The sequence below is a fragment of the Antechinus flavipes genome, chromosome 3 (assembly GCF_016432865.1).
Source record: "Antechinus flavipes isolate AdamAnt ecotype Samford, QLD, Australia chromosome 3, AdamAnt_v2, whole genome shotgun sequence".
Lineage (NCBI taxonomy): Eukaryota > Metazoa > Chordata > Mammalia > Dasyuromorphia > Dasyuridae > Antechinus > Antechinus flavipes.
Window position 1 is genome coordinate 371903546 of NC_067400.1, and position 20669 is coordinate 371924214.

General features: G+C 33.4%; 1 protein-coding gene across 7 annotated transcripts in view; it reads right to left on the reverse strand.

Annotated features, from left to right (window-relative positions):
- Positions 1–20669, reverse strand: part of GTDC1 (glycosyltransferase like domain containing 1) — a 544967-nt gene that overhangs the window by 318933 nt on the left and 205365 nt on the right. For all 7 annotated transcript variants that reach the window (XM_051985822.1, XM_051985824.1, XM_051985825.1 and 4 more), the window contains one exon: positions 19363–19536. In XM_051985822.1, coding sequence (XP_051841782.1) covers positions 19363–19536 — 174 coding nt within the window. The remainder of the gene's footprint in view (positions 1–19362; positions 19537–20669) is intronic.

Below are 20669 nucleotides of genomic sequence, written 5' to 3' on the forward strand. Positions count from 1 at the left end.
GCTACAATGGCACAGGATACAAAATCATCTCTAGCAGATAATTTACATTAGTGACTATATCATGTTTCACAAACCCAGAATATTTGACACAAGTCATAGTTATAGGGTCAGGAGCTAAAAGGAACCTAAGAGATCACTTGGTCTAAATCACTTAATCTATAAATGGGGAAAAGGAAAGGCCAGAAAATTTAAATTACTTATCTAAAGTCACAGAGTTAGGAATTTAAATCAAGTTCTCTTAAATGTAAATTTTGTGCTTTATTTAGACTTCCAATAAAAAAATTGATGATTACAAAAATGGAAAAATGAAAGCGAACTAGTTCAAGACAATCAGGTTAAATTCTAGCTAAACAATTCAAGTAAAATGGATTCTTATCTATTTAAATATCTAAAGTCTTAGTACCATCACAGGAATTTTACAGAAGTGTGAATTTTTCCTCTTGAGTCAGTATGGAAACATTATTACAACTTCAGTTGATGGTCTTTAGAAATGACAACTATTCTTTCTGAGTTAGGTGGCAGAAAAATATTCGTGAAAACTTATAGTTATTAAAAAAAACCAAAGCTATCTCTTATAAAACTGGAGGTGTTAACCCTTATGTCCTGGCCAAAATCCAATTTAGGTAATTACATTCTGCTTACCTCACTCCCCCTAGCAATTTTTCAAGTGAATCTGTATTCTTCACTTCCTACCCTAACCTGCTGTGTGGTGTTGCTATAAGCTGTTAAACAGCTGCCAGGTTTCACTACACAATAGTGACTGTGCTTCACTGTATAATTTGTAACCATTTGCAATGTGCTTTGGAATCTTTCAACATGAAAAGTGTTACCTAAAATATAAGATATTATCATAATTTTAAAGACACTCAGTGCTACTGCTTCTTATTTCAGCTAAATTTCACAGTTAAAAAATACCTTATTTCATAAAAGATAGTCTTAAAACTTGCTACAGATACTGTATGAAAAGGTATTTAAAGAGAGCAAACTCTTTATCAGCTATATGAATATTCTGACAAAGAAAGGAGTAGCAAGGAAGAACAAAAGCTTGACATCTTTTTTTTAATTGAAAATACATCTGCATTCATCAGATGGTAAAAAAAATTTGCAATGTCACCCCAGAAAGACAGGAAAAAAATGAAAAAATTCACTAGATGGGAAATGGAAGAATGCCAACTATTATGGTGAAAAAAAAAATCAATGAATAATATCCTTGGATAGCATGACCAGCCAGAGAACTGTACATAAGAACTATCATGGGATAATGTATTTTCTCATAATTAACAAAATATACATTTCCTACATCAAAACCAGACATAAATCTTGTAAAGATCCTTCAACAGAACCACAGAGGAATATATATTTTTATGCACATTGGGAAGGCCCATTGCTACATGGTTTCCATGATGTCATCATTAGCAGGCATTTGGATCCTTAGTCATTAATATTTCTGTAGAGTTAATAGATATCCAATAGTGTCATTTAATAATGATGATAATAATAGCACAATAATAATAAATAATAATAATAATGATAGTTTTTAAAGTTTAAAAAGTGCTTTACATATATTATCTTCTCATCACTGTTAAGGACCATGCCTAGGTGAAGGGGCAAGTCAATTTTCTTAAAACCTCCACAGTGTGAATCATAACATTTGGAGAAGTTGAAAAGCAGCCTTTACTGACACAGGAGTTGCTTGTGGACTGGGAATGAAATAAATTGGAGACAAGAGGGAAGAGGAGGGAGATCAGACAACACAATTGCCTCTCAGCAGAGAGGTCAGAGAACAGCAACTGCCTCTCAATCTCCTTGTATCATCATCATCCTCTCACATGAAGAGATCCATTCTAACAGGTCTGAGTTAGACCTCCAGCAACCATTGGCAGATGGTTCCCGTATCACAACATATGGTGCCCAACGTGGGGCATAAGAAGCAGCAGTGTCTGAGAGCTGTTTGTGAGTAGGATCCTCCCAGAGTTCCTTCAGTAATCCGCAGGGAAGGAAAGGAAGAAGAGACCTGGTAAGACTTTTTAGTTAGGGTAATTAAATGGGCCAATATCTCAAAGGGCCAAGCTAGGAGACTGATAAGAGACTTAAATGCCTCTTCTGACTATAGTCCTCTTCTCCATTTGAAAGTTTGCCTCCATGACATCTCACAAGATCAACAGCAAATGCACAAACTTATTGATCATGCTGTGGAGGTAAAAAAAAGAAAAACCCATAAAACAAAAAATGGGGAATTGTTAAGGACCATGCCTAAATGAAGGAGCAAGTCAATTCTCTGAAAACCTTCACAGCTGTGAATCATAACATCTGAAAAAGTTGCAAAGCAGTCTTTACTGACATAGGTGTTGGCTGTGGACTGGAAATGAAATAAATTGGAGGCAGAGGGAAGAGGAGAGAGGTCAGACAACACAATTGCTCTCAGTCTTTTTGTATCATCATCATCCTCTCACATGAAGGGATCCATTCTACAGTTATGAGTTAGACCTCCAGCAGCCACTGGCAGGTGGCTCCTGTATCATAAAAATCACAACAATTCTATGAGGTAGTTGCTATTATTAGCACCATTTTATACATGAAAAAAATTGAGTTTGGAAGAGGTCACAATATGTAGTCAACATTAGTTAGTAAATATCTGAAGAAAGTTTTTAACTCAGACCTGACTACAGGTCAAGTATATTCTGTCACTTACAACACCATACTTCTTAGCAATGGTTACAGGACCAGACCCCAAAAGAAGAAAAATTTATTTTTTGGAAATAAAATTATTACTAACTCTTGGCTAAGGGGGTGGGGGTGGGGGAACAAGAGGTTATGCCATATATCTAATACCATACATCTTTAATTTTCTAACTCTTACTACCATCAGATAATCAATTCACAGTAATAGGAAGGGTAAATGTTTGTATATGCAGATTTTTTAATTAGAGTAAATGCCTAATTAGCCACATGTATGAAATATTTGATAGGTTAACTATGCCAAATTGTTATCCATCAACCATAATACTACTATAAACTCCTTTTTTTAGTTCTTTCAATAAAATGTAAGCTTGAGGACAAAGGATGCTACAATTTTTTTCTTTATGTAACTAGTATCTGTCATAGTTTTGATTAATATTCATGAATATAAATGATAGAAACACCTGCATCGTTACTTCAGAATTATAGTTCCACCTAGTGATGAGATCCCTTCCAGTGAGTAAAAAAAAAAAAAAAAAAAAAAAAACCAACTCAGAATTTATCAGGTGTCAAGTTAGCACCTGAATGCTCTTCTTATTTGGCCATCAAATGTTCAATACCCTTAAAAAGCAAAAATCCACAAGAAAATGAAAAATTTTGCCCAAAGAATAAAAATGAAAATTGTTCCTAAGAAACTTAGAGTCAAATATTACACAATGAAATGAGTGGCAATAAGAGAGAAAGATGCACTCTCAGTGCATAATACTTATTAAAAGATAAAAACAGGAAGGCTAATCAAAAGTTAAGAAATATAGAAAAAGCAAAAGAGAAAGGAGGAAGAAGATGTAAGAAAAAATGAACAAAAAGAAGAGGGAAGACAGAAAGGACAATAAAGAAAGCAGGCAACAGAAAAAGATTCTAGATATTACAAGTGAAAAAAGGGGTAATAGAAAACATGATTACTGATGCAATAAGAAGTGATGGTAGAGAATAGAGGTGTTTATAAGGACAGAGAAAGAAGAATTTTCAAATCATTATACAGTATTTGGACATTTTACAGGACAATCCACATCTTAGTCATTCCCATGATTTAATGTTAAACATTGCTTCCCCCAGCCCCACTCTATGCATTTATACCATCCACATTCCTGATTCTGTGCTTTTGCTTCTGGTATCTTCTTCCCGTAACATGAGAGCCACCAATAAAAAGATATAAGATCTATATGTCTTAATAGCCTCAGTACAATATGTACTTCTCTATAATAACTCATTGCCCACTACTGAAATGGGCATTATACACATATAGATCTCAGTTCATATCATGGAAAATTCTCAATAATTTCTCTGGCTTAGAAAACCAGAATTTGGTTAATTTCTGAATCTTATTTAGGTGCCAGGGACTTCCTTATATGCAAGCAAAGCTAACTTGTCATGGAATACCTAAATACAATGAATAAAGAAAGTAGTGGTAAGAAAGACCTTAGTCAAGAAAATTTTCTTCTATGATGGGATCCACATTCTTCAAACCTTTATATGGCCCCTCCAAAAATTCTACTATGACATTGAGTACTGTTTAAAGGAGTAGGGGGGAAAAAAAGAACTTGGGGTTAATAGGGAATCAAGTAAATCTTTGTCGAGATCCACTTTTCCCTAATCGCTTTAAAATTCCAGCACCACCCTGGAGAAGAGAAGGAGGGAGGGAAGGAGAAAAAGAGAAGGAGGGAGAGAAAGACAGAGAGAGACAGAGAGACTATTTTATAGATGAGGAACCTGAGATCCATAGAGTTTAAATGATCTTTCTATGAGTACACTTCTTTTTAAAAGAATAAGAACTTCTTAAATGAATAAGGACCATACTTAAAATCAGTGAAGAAACAGAACTCTGTTAGGGATCACAGCTACAACTCCTGAGTGGAACAGGCCTTAAGTGACCAGCACTGTCTGTCCACATGAAATGGCGGAGACTGTAAGTAATGAGGGGGGAGAGCTAGGGTGGTGTGAGACTCCATTTATTACAAAGACTGCAGGTGCTTTTTATCATCTTGGTGCTTGTTTCTAGTTACTACTTCATATGTAACCACATTCTAGCCTATAGTAGGTATATGATTCTCTACAGGAAGCTACACATAGATATGTGTGCATTCCTTTCCTAATAAGGATATTCAAGGTACTCCCCTCTAAGGTCCAGCACGTCTTCCCTGGGAACTGCCACACTGCTCCTTTGGGTGGGACCCCCTTTCTCCCAGCGCCATCTTGTTCACCTAACAAGGCTACCCTGAGCCGTGCGCTGTGCGATGTCCAAAGCTGGCGGGGGGTTGGCAGGCCCTCTTACAGAACTCCATGCTGCAGAACCTCATTCCTTAAAAGGCCTAAACAACTGGCTAGGGACACCATGTTTCCATATTGCTTCAAGTACTAACCACCATACAGAGAGAAAACTGTAATAACTTCTTATTTTCCTTTCTCTACAATCTTTCCTTCTTCTAATCCATTAGAGAAAATACCACCAAAGTCATTTTTAAAACAGTTTTAATATCACCTTTGAAATATCACCTAATGAAAAACAAAAGTTGAAACTATTTACTCTGACATTAAAATCCATTTATCTTCTGACTCTCAACATACCAAACTATGGAGGAGTTTTTTCATTTCCCTCTAAAAATACACAATTTTAGACCTGGTTTACTTACTTTCCCACAAACTTGCTTCTCTATTTTGGCATCATCTTTCATTTATCCCTTAAAATCTTATCTATATTTTAGAACTTTACTAAAATTCCATTTCCTCTATGAAGTTTTCCTTGAAACATTTGAACTGATCTCTCTATCTTTAGAACTTCTAACACTCTTACTGATTAGGAAATTCATTTGGCAGTGAATGCTATACTGAATGAATGTTATCATATTACTTGGTCAGTTATGGATGTACTAAGGGAATAGAAGAAGCCTATAATAAGCCTACAGAGAATACTGCGAGCCAGTGTCTGGATAAGCCATGGGAAAGAATAGGTACATAGGGCCCTTGGAAAATGAATAAAGTATCATGTGGGAGAAAAAAGGGGGATAGGTTACAAATTTTATCTACTTTATGCATTTACTCAAGACATTTATTCAATAATTTACAAGATGTAGCATTTTGAATACAGTGATTTTATAGAGGAGATTACAGTGACTTTTGCAACCAAGCAAATTATATTAGTAGTTTGAGAACTTCTTGGGTATGTTCTATATACCATTAATAAACATGCAATCTTCTTTATCTGCATAAGACATAAGCAATTCCTAAATTTCTTAGTTACTGAAAGACTAGTTTTAGCCTGTGTATAGTTCTACCAGTGGGTATACAACGTCCTTAAGGAAATTTAGTTCTACAATTCCAAAGAACTCATGATGAAAAATACTATTTATTTCCAGAGGAAGGATTGATAAACTCTTGAGTACAGATTGAAGCATACTTTTTTTAACTTTATTTTTCTTGGGATCGTGTGTTTGTTTTCTTTTGCAATATGGCAACATGCTTTGCATGTTTCGTGTGTATAATTGATACATTATTTGCCTTCTTAGTGGATAGAAGAAGGACAGGAAGACAGAAGAGAATTTGAAACTCAAATGGACAGAGTTATATGAACTGATGCTGAGTCAAGTGAGCAGAAACAGAACACTGTACACAGTAACAGCAACATAGTGTGATGATCATCTATGATCAACTTAGCTCTTCTCAGCAATACAGTGATCTGAGACAATTCCAAAAGACTTGGAAAATGCCATCCACATCCAAAGAAAGAATTGTTGAAGACTAAATGCAGATAAAATCATACTACTTTCATTTAATTGTTTTTAAATTTCTTATGTTTTTTCTTTTTTATTCTGATTCTTCTTTCACAACATGACTAATATGGAAATATATTCAACATGAATGTATATGTCATATCATAGGGAGGGAGGGAGGGAGGAAAGAAAAAAAATGTTGAGAATTAGAATTAAAATTTTTCAAAAATTAATGTTAATTTTTTATATGTACTTGGGAAATATTTAATGCAATAAATAAAATTATGTGTATATGCACATATAAATATGTATATACCTATATATACATTTAGTCTTGAATATACACCTAAATTTCTCCCCCAAAAGTATGTTTCTTATCTTATATATATATAGGCATTCATATAATTATAGAACTCTTGTAAAACTGGATTCTACATTATCAGAAAAATTATTAAATAAAAGCAATGTTTATCATTTAATATAATAAAAATTTTTCATCTAAGTTCCCTATGAATGATACTCAGTATTTATCTTCACATGATCTTTTTGTGTAGATAAAGAAAATTCACGACTAGATTTTCACTATAAAGCTCTCATTTTTTGTGAATAAAATTATAAAGGGAAATATTAATTAATATTCTAGTATAAAGTATGTTGATGCTAACAAGTGATCTGAATCAGAAATGTCCTATCTTCATAATTACCTCATAGGAAATCATTACAAGTTGGAATATTCTAAGCAATAGTTGAAAACTTTTCTTTATATCAAATGTTATATTAATTAACACCTAGGTACATTATATTTTGTTATACTTTGTATATACAAAGTATATACTTGTATAAATATCATATATTCCCCAATAAAATATTAGGTCCTCAGAACAAAGAAGATTTTATTTTTATCTTCATCTCTCACAACTAGCAAAGGACCTGATTTATAAATGACAGAACTTTGTTGAATTGAACTAAACAGAAGCACAGAGTTGGGGAGAAGCAAAAATTCTCTAATTTAGGGTAATTTAGGGTACAAAGAATGATTCCTACAATCATAGACTTATAGGATTATAGATATAGGCCAGAAAGGGACCTCAAAAGCCAACTAATTGGCTTGACCCCTTCATTTTAAAAATGAGGAAATTGAAGGAAGTGTTAAGTTTTTCAAAATCACATATAGTAAATGACAGAGCCAGGACATAAACCCCAGGCCCTCTGAATGCAAAGCCAGTCTTCATTTAATTTATTTGAAGGCAACAATTCACAATTTGATATCAGTTTCATAAGAATGAATACATCAAGGACAAGCAAGGATTTTAACTTTTGATTACATAAAATTAACAAGCAATATTTTGTGGCAAATTATTAATAGACATTAATAAAATTGTCAAGGCCATATCTTCTTTATGTGCTATAAAAACTGATGAAGCCCCTCCCGTGGTGCTTATATACATGTGCTATACATAGGGCAGCCAAATGGCCCTGAGTCCAAGTCAGCAAGACTCAGCTTCCTGAGCTCAATTTCAGTCTGAGATACTTAACAACAGTATGACCCTGGACAAGTCATTTTACCCTGTTTCCCTCAGTTTCCTCATCTATAAAATTAGCTAGAGAAAGAAATGGCAAATACTCTATCTCTGCCAAGAAAACCCCAAACAGGGTGTCAGAAACCACTGAGGCAAATGAACATCACCCCCACCATGCATTACTTTAACAATTTAGGGATTTCATAGAGTCAGCATGACACACTGGAATGAGCAATGGATGTTGAGTTAAAAGCTTGATTTCAAATCTTAGTAAACAACCACAGCAACTTGTTTTTCTGGTCAAAGCCTATATTCTTAACTTTCATAAACTAAAAGGCTTAAAAATTAATTCTACTATCTACAAGAAGTTCTGCATTGCAGAGTAATGGCTCAAGAATTGAGCCCTTATCAGACTCAGATGTTCACAAGTTGTTCAAATTTGAGCAAGTGGGTCATTTCAACTCTAAAAACTTCAATTTGGCCATCTTTAAAATGGGGATAACAACAATTATTATTATTTTCTACATCAGAAGATAGTTGTGGTAGAGCATACTATAGACTTTAAAATCCTATACAAAAAAAAGTTTCCTGGGTGCAGATATAACTTCCACTCATTTGATTATGATGTGATAGAGCCATTGTCAGGAATGATGCAAACTCTACCTGAGTCCATCCTGTTTCCACTGTCAGCAAAAATGTAAATTCTAAGCATTGTCAACATTATTACACAAAGGGTGACCCAATTCCTGGGACTATCTTGTCAGCATGTTCAACTCACCTAAACAGATAAGGGATACTTCTTCCTCTGAGCAGAGATATTAGACACATTCTTGTCCTAGAAATAATCTTTGTGACCAAAACACCTTCACTCCTGAATTACCATACCCTATTTCTTGGTATCCTATCATGCAATTGATATAATGAGTATGCAAGTTTATTCTTAACTAGCACCCTCTCTTACTCCCTCCTAACTGTAGATCCTGCTTTTACTGTTTGCCTCTGACCTTTAAATGGCCCCTTCACTCACAATCTGCTGCTTAATCATTTTGATTAACCCATGCACTTTTTACCACAATAAATGGCATGATACCTTTTGTGAATTTTTCACATTCTGAACTACTCTCCCCATCATCAATTACACCTGCCCTTCTAAGAATAGTGTGTTTAAATGCACAAAAAATACACAGGACTGATTATTGAGGAAAACAGTTACATTCAATACTTAACAAAATTTTTTTTTCTTAAGTTCATAAAGAAAAAGAGAGAGAAATGTGAAGGAGGGAAAGAAGTAGGGAGAGGAAGGGAAAGATGCATATGTAACACTTTCCTGGCTTACTGGATATTACTCTCCACATATTATATGCTAACCACAATGGAACATACATGCACCTGCATATATATTCTACATACGAACACACATGACTACCTCTACTTAGATATAACTGTGCTATTCTCATTTGTATTTCTTCTGTCCATTCCTCCAGTGACCCTCTCAGATCCCCATCTCAAAGTCAGTAGTTAAAGCCTCAGGGCTGAACTGCAGGTGAACAGGAAAAATCAGATAATAAAGTTATTTTATTTAAAGTTAGATATGTTGTTCTCTGTATTCAGACTGGGGACACTGTTCCTTCATTCTTCTTGTAAAGAACAAAGTGATTTGAGCTCTGCCTTAGCAGCTGTTTCCATTGAGATCAGCCTTCTTGTTTATTTCAGAATGTGCAGCTACTTTAGAGGGCTGAGGATGTTGAATGTTTAAATACTGGATTAGGAGACCATTTCAGTATTATTTATATATTTCGCCTGTGAAGTTTTCCCTAATTCAAACCCACTGCACCCCCCCCACATATTCCTTTTTAATGCCTCTTTCCTCTTCTAATTACTTTTTACTGATTTATCTGTAAACATACCCTCTACTACACTAAATTGCATATAACCACTTCGAGTTCCATTTTGTTTGTGTCCCTTCCACACCACCACTAGATCACAACAGGTACTTAATTTTCATTAAATTGAATATTATCAAGATCTAAATACAGAATATAATTTTCTACCTGATGAATAAATAGTTTACTTCAGTAATCTGTTGATTTCAAGGGTTCTATGTACATAGCTGGGCTTTCTAGCAAATTTTTGTCTTTCTGATATGCAATGTTAGAAGGATAACTTCAAAACTTAAATTCAAATCTTTATCTCTTTCTGGTGAAGGCAGAAGATGGCCCTGAAAAATTCTTAAGATGTTCTCTAATCCAGTTAAGTGTATAAAATGAAAATTATATTTCAAGAAAAAATGTTGCATATTGTTTCAGATAGCCAGAATACTTCCGGGAAAAACAGACATTTGTCAGTCTATAAAACAAAATCATTTTCTTGTAAAATCAATTTTCCACACCTTAAATCAATATTTAATAAGGTATTTCCAATTTACTTTACTGTAATAAGAATGACCTTAGTATTTTCACAAACATTTTTAATAACAATAAATTATATATAGTCAATACATCATTTATATTATCTAGAAATGTGACCACTTTTGGTATAGAGAGATGAAGTTTAAAAAAAAATGAGAACAATTTTCAACAGAAAACAAAAAGTTTCAGTGGGGAGGCAAGTCGCCTGCCTTCTGTCCCATCAATCCATGAATTCTCAAATTACAGATCTTCTGTTGTTTTCTGACACTTCCGTTTTGCAATGTAAAATAGTGTTTTCTTTAATAAGAATTCTTCAGAAAGCCCCGAGGCTCTTCGCCTTTGTTTGCACAGCCTGAGAGTTTTCATTTAAAGTTTTCACACTGTTTTTAAAATTTTCCATTTTTGATTCTAAATTAGTTAGGCAAAGTCCATAAACATCTATTTTGGCTCCACATTTTAGATAGATAAAAAAGATGGATGGAAGTGTGTGAAGAGAAATCCTTGAGATCTCAATAAATGAGGCTGTTCCAAACAATCTACCTCTTTTTCTCCCTCCTCTACAATCATATACACAGGGAGAGGTAAGTCATAGTTCTCTCTTTGTAAAAATCCTCACTCTATGAAATCATGGTCCATTATGAAACAAGAGAACTTTTCAGAAAATAGGTTCTTATTTTCTCAGTGATACCTTTTTTTTTTTTTTTTTTTTTTTTTAGTTCCAGGAGTCCTGGAAAGCAGAAATAGGCAATAAAGCTGTAAAACCAAATGAAGAGACATAAAATTGGAATCATTTATATTAAGTACTAGTCAGCAAGGCTATAAGTGTATCAGGACTGATACTGGTTGGTTTCATTGGTCATCACTTTGCACCTGAAACCAGACTGAAGCTTTCATATTTGTCAATTCATTTTATTTTACATAATCTTAATGCTAAACTATAATTTTTCTTTGTTGTTCAAAGTCTGAATTCCAGTTGCTTTCTGAGAACAATTTTTTAAAAAAGATTAAAAACTGAGACTTTTCCAGTGGCTTTTATGAGACTGACAATTAAGTCTTTATATCAAAATCACAAAATAAAAGTTTTTTAAATTTAAAGATTCCCTAACATAAAAGGACTGAGGAAGAAGAGAGCAGATTGTGAAAAATAAAAATATAAAACTTGGTCTGAATAGATTTAGGGATTTTTTCTATTGTCTTTTATACAATTAAATTCTATCTTATTCAGGTGAAATTTTGCTTGATATGCTTAACAATTTTGGGAAAACTTTTAGGGGAGGTATTTTTCATGGACATAAGATGCACCTTTGTGATTCACTTTATTTATAATCTTTGTTTAGTCTTATGGATTGGGATTATGAACAAATCTTATGATCCTGTTATTTACTAGCTAAATGAAAAATATGAACAATTCAGTGGGAGGAGTTACAACAATCTTACATTATAGAATCATTCTTATATGTAAGTAACAATATTCTAAGATCTTTGTAGCATGTAAACAATTCTAAAAAAGAAAACTAGAAAAATTCTAGTTACATGCTATCATTTAGATAATTTCTCTGAAATACTGTCCAAAAATAAAAGAACTGTTCCTAGAAGCTCTTCTGATAGGGAACCCACTTTTGCATTCTTCAGTTTTTAGAAGAATTTTATAACCTTCTTGGCATCTTTAATAATGTGACATGATAGGTAAAGTATGTGCTCTCTCTTGCTACATTAGAGATGCTCCCCTACCCAAGTCTTCTCCAGTTTTTAATAATCCTGCCAAAGAACTAAGCAGGATTAGAGGAAATCTAGCTTAGATCTCATTAGCAGAGAAGGAGAAAAAGGCCTGGTAACAGCTGTCAAGATCGATATTTGGGAAGAACCAATCATTGCTAAGTAACCAATGTTGGAAACCAGAGACTGGGGAGCGTGGAACATCTTTAGGACTGAAAGTGTGAACAGAGATTTTCAGTAAGAGACTTAGGATCATGACAGAACAGAAATTTATCTTTGGTATCCCTTGTTCTTCAGTATGATGATTTGCTATTCATGAACCACTCATACACATCTATAACCAAATAATTATGGTTACTTTCTGATGAGATGTCTACCTCTTAAAGACAACATATGATATATTATTTAGGAATCTTTACTAAGTAAGAGTGTAACAGACTGGATGTAGAGAAGGAATGAAAGTCCTTTCCCTTAGCCCTGCCTCTGTCTAAATGCCTAAGGAAGAAGAGAAGCCCTCAGCTAAAAGGATTAGAGTTTGTGTTCTCTAAGGAGATTATAACATTGGCAGACATACCTGGTAAACAGTACTCCCCCACCTTTAAGAGGATTATGTGTGCCCAGAGACTAAAGTATGAAGTTAGAGGTTCCTCAGATATAAGAAGCCATGTATGGACAAAATGAGATTAGCGAGAGAATATAGCTAGCATTTATATATTGCTTTAAGATTTATAAAGCATTTTACATGCTATCTCATTTGGCATTCATAACAACTCTGTGAAGTAGGTGCTATTATTATCCCCTTTTTACAAATGATGAAACTGAGGTCTTTTAGAGGTAAAATGAGTTGTCAGGATCACATGAGTCCTGAAGTGTCTGAGATGGAACTTGAACTCAGATCTTCCTGACACCAAGCTCTGCAAACAAAAGTTAACCTTTCTTGGTATGAAAAAGAAAAATCTCTCCTTCTTCCGTTCCTACTCCAGGAATAATGCAGTGATTAGAATATGAAATCTTACAATTTTGAGCTTTATATTCATGACTTCTAATTCTGTTGTTTAGCCCTGTAATTGCTCTACTTTCTTTGGGGAGGCAGAATGAAGCTTCATCAGTTTTAATTAGCTCCCCTCCCCTATATAATTCCCTTAAGATAATGACTTAAAAGATTTATGATTCCCTCAGCACAGGTACTTTTAGTTAGGGAGATACCCCTATGGGGTCACTTTAGGGATACTAAAAGGTTAAATGAGGATACCTAACTTGCCTAGAGCCACCCCACAAATAAATGGAGTCTAAGCTCTTCTAGATTGGAATTCCAGCTCTTTATCTTTTATGATTCATTTAACTAAGGGACAAGCAGGAATCCTCTTCTTCCTTCCACTTTGATGGAATTAGAATGTGTCAGTAATTGGGAAAGATTTAGAGAAAGCACATTGTCCATTCCAAAAAGAAATGGAAGAGAATCACAAAGGGAAGGAGCACTGACATATCAAAAGAACCAAAAGGGTAAAGGAAAGTTAGTAGAAATTTTGCTCTATACAGATTAATAATGGTTATGATAATAAGATTAATCTCACATTTTCACAACATATAAATTTGTCTAATGGACTCTCCTTGTAACTGGCATGTATATTGTGATGAATGAAAAGCCTGAGAGACAGAGTTTCTAGTAATTAGTAATCAATTAATTAGGCTAGGAAATAAATTGATGGTTTATGATCTCTCTCTGTAACCAAGAAAAAACTAGGAAGATGGGAAAGGAGATGTTTCTGACAGGTGAAAATCAAGCTGGATTGGTGAACACTTAATGAGAGGAGGCATATTAATGAGGAGATGGGCTAAAATTATTCTTCAACTCTTTCTCTTGAGAACATGATTTGATCATGAGACTTAGTTATCCCCAACAATCTAGACAAATGAATCCATCTCCACTCAGACCATTCTGGTTGGTTTTCTCTTTCATAAAAAAGGCTACCCCAAATTCTAATGAAGGGTTCCAAAGACAGGGGTTTATTTCCCAAGGAGAAGAGTTCACTTAGATTAGATTCTGTTTGTTAGATCTTCTTAGTTGGGAGGGATGCACCCAAGAGAAAGAGCATGTACCCAGAGAATCTGGGCAGTTTCATCCATGAGCAATGATCTTCAGAGACTGATTTGAACAATCTGCAAGGACTGCTGCCTGAATGAGGAAATAAAAAGGAAAAACTGCAACCCTAATTTAATGATTGGTTATTAATATATAGAAAATAATAATTTCTCTCCATATAAGCAGTATAAGTATTAACATAGTCAAATAATAATTAGGACGGCATAGTTCAGAGAAATTAAATGATTTGCTCATTAAGTCATATAACTTAGAAGAACTGGAGACAGGATTCTAACTCATGCCCTCTGACTCCAAGTTACAAAACCCTGTCCATTATAATAAGCTGCACCTCCACTCTATGCTACATCTATACATCTATACATCTATAACTTGTTGATAGTTTACAACATTTTTAATAGCTGAAGAGGTCTTTCACATATTTTTTTGAACATCACAATGTTATGACATTGATAGCATATCCCCATTTTACAGAAGAGGAAAAACAACATTTGGTGAGAAAATGTGAATTTCCCCAAATTATTCAACCAGTAAGAGGTGAAGGCAGAATAATAACATGAATATTCTCAGTCTCTATCTAATGTGCTCTTTTTTTAACATTAAAGAGGACTCTCCAAGGGGAAAGAATACAGGGCTTTCAGACCATAAACCTACAACCAGAAAGAACCACTGGTCACAAATAAATTGAGAGCAAATCAATGAGTCTGAAAATAAAACATATTCTACAGTTGGTCAATGGAAACAGAAGAGCAAATTTTCCCCAGTGGTTTCATAGGTGAGAAAGAGAAATCAAAAAACAGAAGAGGCTTCTCAACCAATAATGAATTTATCTTTCTAATGCTCTTTGTTGCATAAAAAAGTCTGATGATAAATGCAAAAAAGTCAATAATATTAAGAGTCAAAGAGAATTTAAAAATTCTCACTAATTCCATCATTTATGGAAAAGTATAGCACAAACCAGTTTGTCAGTTTTACCACAGAATTTTGTTTCATCAATTTAATAGTATTAATTTACAATAAATTTTATGGTCATATTTTTAATCAGTTAAATTTCTGACAATATTTTTGCAACTGAATATTGGAAAAATATTTTCCACTAATAGTTTAGCATACATAATATTTTGGAATTCTACCATATGATACAAAATTATTCCACAATAAAAAAAAATTATTATATAAACTATAGATTAATTTGTCAAGTGTGACTGTGTTGGTGTAGGAGTAGAGGGAGGGAGAATTAGCATAGAATGGGGCACTACACATAGGTTCAGAGAACAAGAGAGCTAAAACAGTGTCAAGACAGAGGCCACCTAGTTCAATTCCCTCATTCTTACAGCTAAGGAAATTGAGATCCAGGGAGTATAAGGGACAAAGTCATACAAAGAGTGTCAAAATGACAAATACAAACTTCTAGATTATTAAATAATATAATTGATGCTTTCTAGCTATACATCACACTTACTACTCAGAATTACGGATAAATAAGGTGGTCCAATTAAGTAGAATTTCAAGATAACAAAAATGTATTTAAGTGCCCACTCTTTAGAAAAGAAAAAAAAACTTTTAAAAATTGAAATCTTTCTTAAATGGATTACAAAAACATAGACCTCTTAAACACTATATTTAGAATATAATTTAATGGAATCCAATTTTAATATCACTTATGTACTATGTTCTAATAGAATATTATTGTAGTATATAGGGTTGTTCTTCCTACAAACTTGGCTCTAGAGTTTTGTTTTTTGGGGTTTTTTTTAGGTTCTTATATCTGTTTTATTTTGTTTGTAATGGTTTTCCTATCCCTTCCTTTTCCTTCAGGCTCTCACTTGTCACTTCTGACTATTATTAACATGGCTGGATCTAGTAGCAATCTTACACCTTCTTTTGTATGTTGTAGGCAGGAAAGCAGATAACCAAGAACATTCTAATTACATCTTCAGTAAAACTAAGTATGCTGACTGAGAGGCTGAGGGGCTCTCTTATGAGTAAAGTACATGAGTTTTGGCACACTCTATGAAATCTATTTTTGACTCCTCAGAGGCTTTTCTGGTATGTGAACTTATTTCCCAACTGTAGACTCTTCTGAGTAACTGAGGCTGCCAGATGTGACTTTTTGAGTAAGTGAAGTACTAAAGTAGCACCTACGTATAAGGGTCATTCACACAAGATTTAAGTTCTTTTTCCATGTCAGCAGAAATCTTTCTTCAGTTAATAATTATTTCTCTTAACTCTTAATCAGTTTAGTTCTGCTTTCTTATTTATCAAACTCAGCTTTTATAGTTCTCTGTTTTCAGGTATGCAAATAGAAGTCTAAAATTAATGATTAGGAAATGATAAATCTATATATACTTTTTTCTTCTCAATAATGCATTCAATAGCAATTTAAAATTTAAAAACAATATAAATCACAGTCATGGTCATAATAGTATTTTTTGGTTTCCTTTTCATCTTTGCCACAAGGCCCAATAAAATCTGCATATGGGTTAGGAAAAAAAAAAAAAAAAAACAGGTCAAAAGAAAGGAAAAATCACCTTTGTTATTTTGCCTTTAAAATTCCTAAACATTATTTCCCAACATCTCAGTGAAATAATCCATTTTTCCAATACTGCAGGCATTCAAATGATTGTCATTCATGCAAATAATCACTTACTTACACTATATGAGTTTGGTTTGGATAAAGCAAATTACCATTTGAAAAATAACTGAAAAAACACTCTGGGCTAAGACTGTGTTTTATGAACCTTAGGTTGGCCACAATATTTCTTAACCTTTTTCTCCTTGGTCTTTTTTTTAGCTATATTTATCTCTGGTAATATGATCTAAATTAATAAACCATATTCAATTTCTGCAGGTGTTTTCGCCATTAATTTAATATAAGATGTTGTAGGAACATGCTATCAGATGTACATAAATCTCAAAAATCCAAAACTTTATTAGAAGTTCCATTATGGTAATAAATCAAGTGCTCTAATATTTCCTGAGCTAGTATTTACATTTTCCTTATAATAAATATACATGAAATATTTAAAAACTGGTATCAAAAGATGAGGTCCTTGTGTTATACCAAAAATGTCCAAAAAACCCCCCAAAATCTCCCTCAGTTCTACAAATTTGACTCATCTGATCAATAATTAAAAATTTTAAGAAAGCTGAAGTTCTCCTTGTACATAAAGATAGTAGGAAGAAAATCTGAAAAAAAAAAAAAAAACCAGAAAAAATGATAACAGTATTCATTTAATATTGATTACAAAATGATTTTTTAAAAAAATTTCAAAACTCATTTGACTGAGGTATTAATATTCCCATTTTACACGTTAGAAATGTAGGTTCAAGGAGGAAAAGTAATTTTTGAAAAGGTCACATGGCTAGCAATCCATAAAAGGAAGCTAGAAGATCAAGAACAAATGTTACCCAGATTATGAGATTAGATTAGGAGAACTCTGATATAGCACAATGTTACATTTACATTGAGTGAGTGTAGAAGATTAATGACAGAACTGATTAGGAAAAAAAAAGTGTCCTGAGTTGAATTTAGGAAACTACAATCACTTCTATGAAGTTAATATAAAACATCTTTTTAACACCAGTATTCTCCCAAAGATGTTACATGGCTCAAAATTATATTACACTGTGACAAAGCAATAAAATTAAAGGTGAACCAAAGGAGAGTAGAAAGATACAAGATAAATTTTCCAAAATAGTACAAAAATATGACAGTTTGTATATGTGAAAGACATCACTGAGGAATGACCAGAAAAAAGAGATAGAAGTACCACATAAATAGAGAAGTATAACAAATGAATAACCCATGGGCTACAGTGATACCATGAAATGTTAAAAGACCTTAAGCATTTGGGACAAGGTAGTGACTTCATGGAAAGTCACAGATCTTTCACTTACTATCTGTGTGACTGGGAAAATCACTTAACTCCTGAATGTTTCAGAGTCCTCAAATATGAAATAAAAGAGTATGGAGATATGATTTGTAAACCATCTCAAAAATTATAAGATTATATGATTTATTATATCATATAATGGTTTCAGTCACTAAAAACAACATAAATAATGTACTGGTATTGTTTTATGTAGATTGATTGGGAAGGAGTGTCATTAAAACAAAATTCATATGAATTTAAAAAGTACATTGTGTATGCTTGCATTGATACTAAACATAGCATGTGCTATCATTAAACTGTTCCACCTTCATTTCAGCAAAAATGAAGCCATCTCTGCATTCTTTTTAGGAACATAATCAGTTGCAAAACTGTGATATCTCTAGCTAGTATAAATCCCACCGAAGCAAAGTTCTTGTTCGCAAGGGAGGAGTGTTCCTTCTGATAGGAAAAACAATTGTGCCAGGTTTAATCAAAAGTGAAAAGGATCTCCAGAATGTTCCCTTGGAGCCACATAACCCATTGCTAATTTCAGGATGGGCTCAGCAGCATGGGTAATAAAAAATGTCCTTCTTAGTAACAGAAAAAAAGAGAATAGCTGTTTCAAGTACATGTGGAGACTGAACTATACAACTTGACTCTCCATTAACATGATGTTCAGTTCTAATCATTTGCTGGTAAATAGAAAATAGACAAGAAGAAAAAAGATAAAAGAAAACAACAACAGTAAAAAAGAAAAAAAAAAAACCTGAAGAAATGTAAGGTAGTTTCAGTAACCAGTTTTAATGTCCATTTGAATTTCTGGTCATTCTACTAATTAAGAATTGAATAGAATGTTTACTTGAAAAGGTACTCAGAGTTATACAAGTAGGTCAGTGAGGCTAAAAAGTATTAGAAGATGAAACTAAGTGATGAATGAAGAAACAAAAAAGAGATGCCAGGAAAATTTAAAAGCTTGCCTTTAAATGTATAAGGGGGAAGACAAATAACTCTTTACCTTAAATGTATAAGGGAGAAGACAAATAACTCTTTACTACTTGCATTTATTCAACCAATATGGATTAAGTGCCTACTGTGTACAGTTATCTCTGCTAGCTTACTTTGTGTTGTATTGGTTTTGAGATGAGAGAAAACCTTAATAAATGGTAGTATGGTGATAATCTTTCCCTGAGATTAAAAGGAATGACTAAAATATGGCAAGATATACCACAAATTTCTGCAGATTTTGAGACAGTAATTTATGATACAATATGAGGGAAGAAAGTCAAATATACTGACCTGCTCACATCAGGAAACCTGATTGGAAAGTATAGAACTTGGCACTTGGGTCTGATGATGTTTTCCAGATTCTTGGGTCTGTGGTCAGGAATCAGCTTCATAAATTTTCCAATAGAAGTTAGAAATGACTCCATATTAAAGGCAGAATTGAAAACCACGACATCAGCCACTAAACTGCATGGAGAATAAAGAGGATAGATGCAAATAATATGACCATATTCACAGTAGGAATTTTAAAATAACGTTTCACTCATGCTTTTTATTTTTGTATCATAGTCATTTCCAGTTATACTAGCCAGTTTGCCTCCTGCCTCCACCCTCAGTTGTTGAGTCTTCCCTTCAATCAAGAAGAATAAACTACTATGTACCAGTCACTGTGCTATGCACTGGGGATACAAATACCCAAATGAAACTACCCATACTTGCCATGATTTTACAATCATTCTGAAGTCTGGGCAGAGCATGAGGAATGGAGATAACCAATATAGATAGATAGATAGATAGATAGCAAGCATAAAAATAACAAAATAGTTAAATACAAAGTTCTTTAAAACGGGGAATAATACTAACAGGTGGGGGCAATAAGGAATCATTTATATGCAAGAGTGTCCAAGCAGCAACTTAAAGAGAGGGATTCTGTGACCCAGAGAAGGAAGTACATTTTAACCAAAGGAAATGGCCAACTCAAAGACATGAGGATAGGGGGATGGAGTATTATTTGCAAGGCTAAGAAGATTGCAGATTGCTGAAAGGGTAGTAATGTCCTTTGGAACTGGAAATATAAGTCAAAATAAGGTTGTGTATGATTTTTAAAACTTAACAGAAGACTTAATATTATCGTTCTACTTTCTATCATTAGGAAGACACTGGGATTGGTTAAATAGGGGTGTCCAATAGGTAGATTTGCAGTTCAGGAACAATAGTTCTCATCAAGAGATTCTTCCCTTTCAGACAAAAGAACAGAAGCATATTCAGTATTGTTTTTATATGGTCAGAGTATTTCAATCAGCTTTATTTTAAAAATATATATGTATATATATATATATATATATCTACATATATGTATACACACACATTATATATATATATATATATATATATATAACATTTATACTTTACTTGCAACTTTTTACTATCATTTTTAATCAAAATATTCCTATTATCTAAAGAGATATGGCAAGTTTCATCTTATGTTGAAGTTTATAAACATTTTATAAAACAGTTCAGCAAAAATGAACCAACATGTTAACAGAGTTCTGATAGCATAAGTAATATTTCACTTGGGGCAGCTAGAAGGTGAAGTGGAC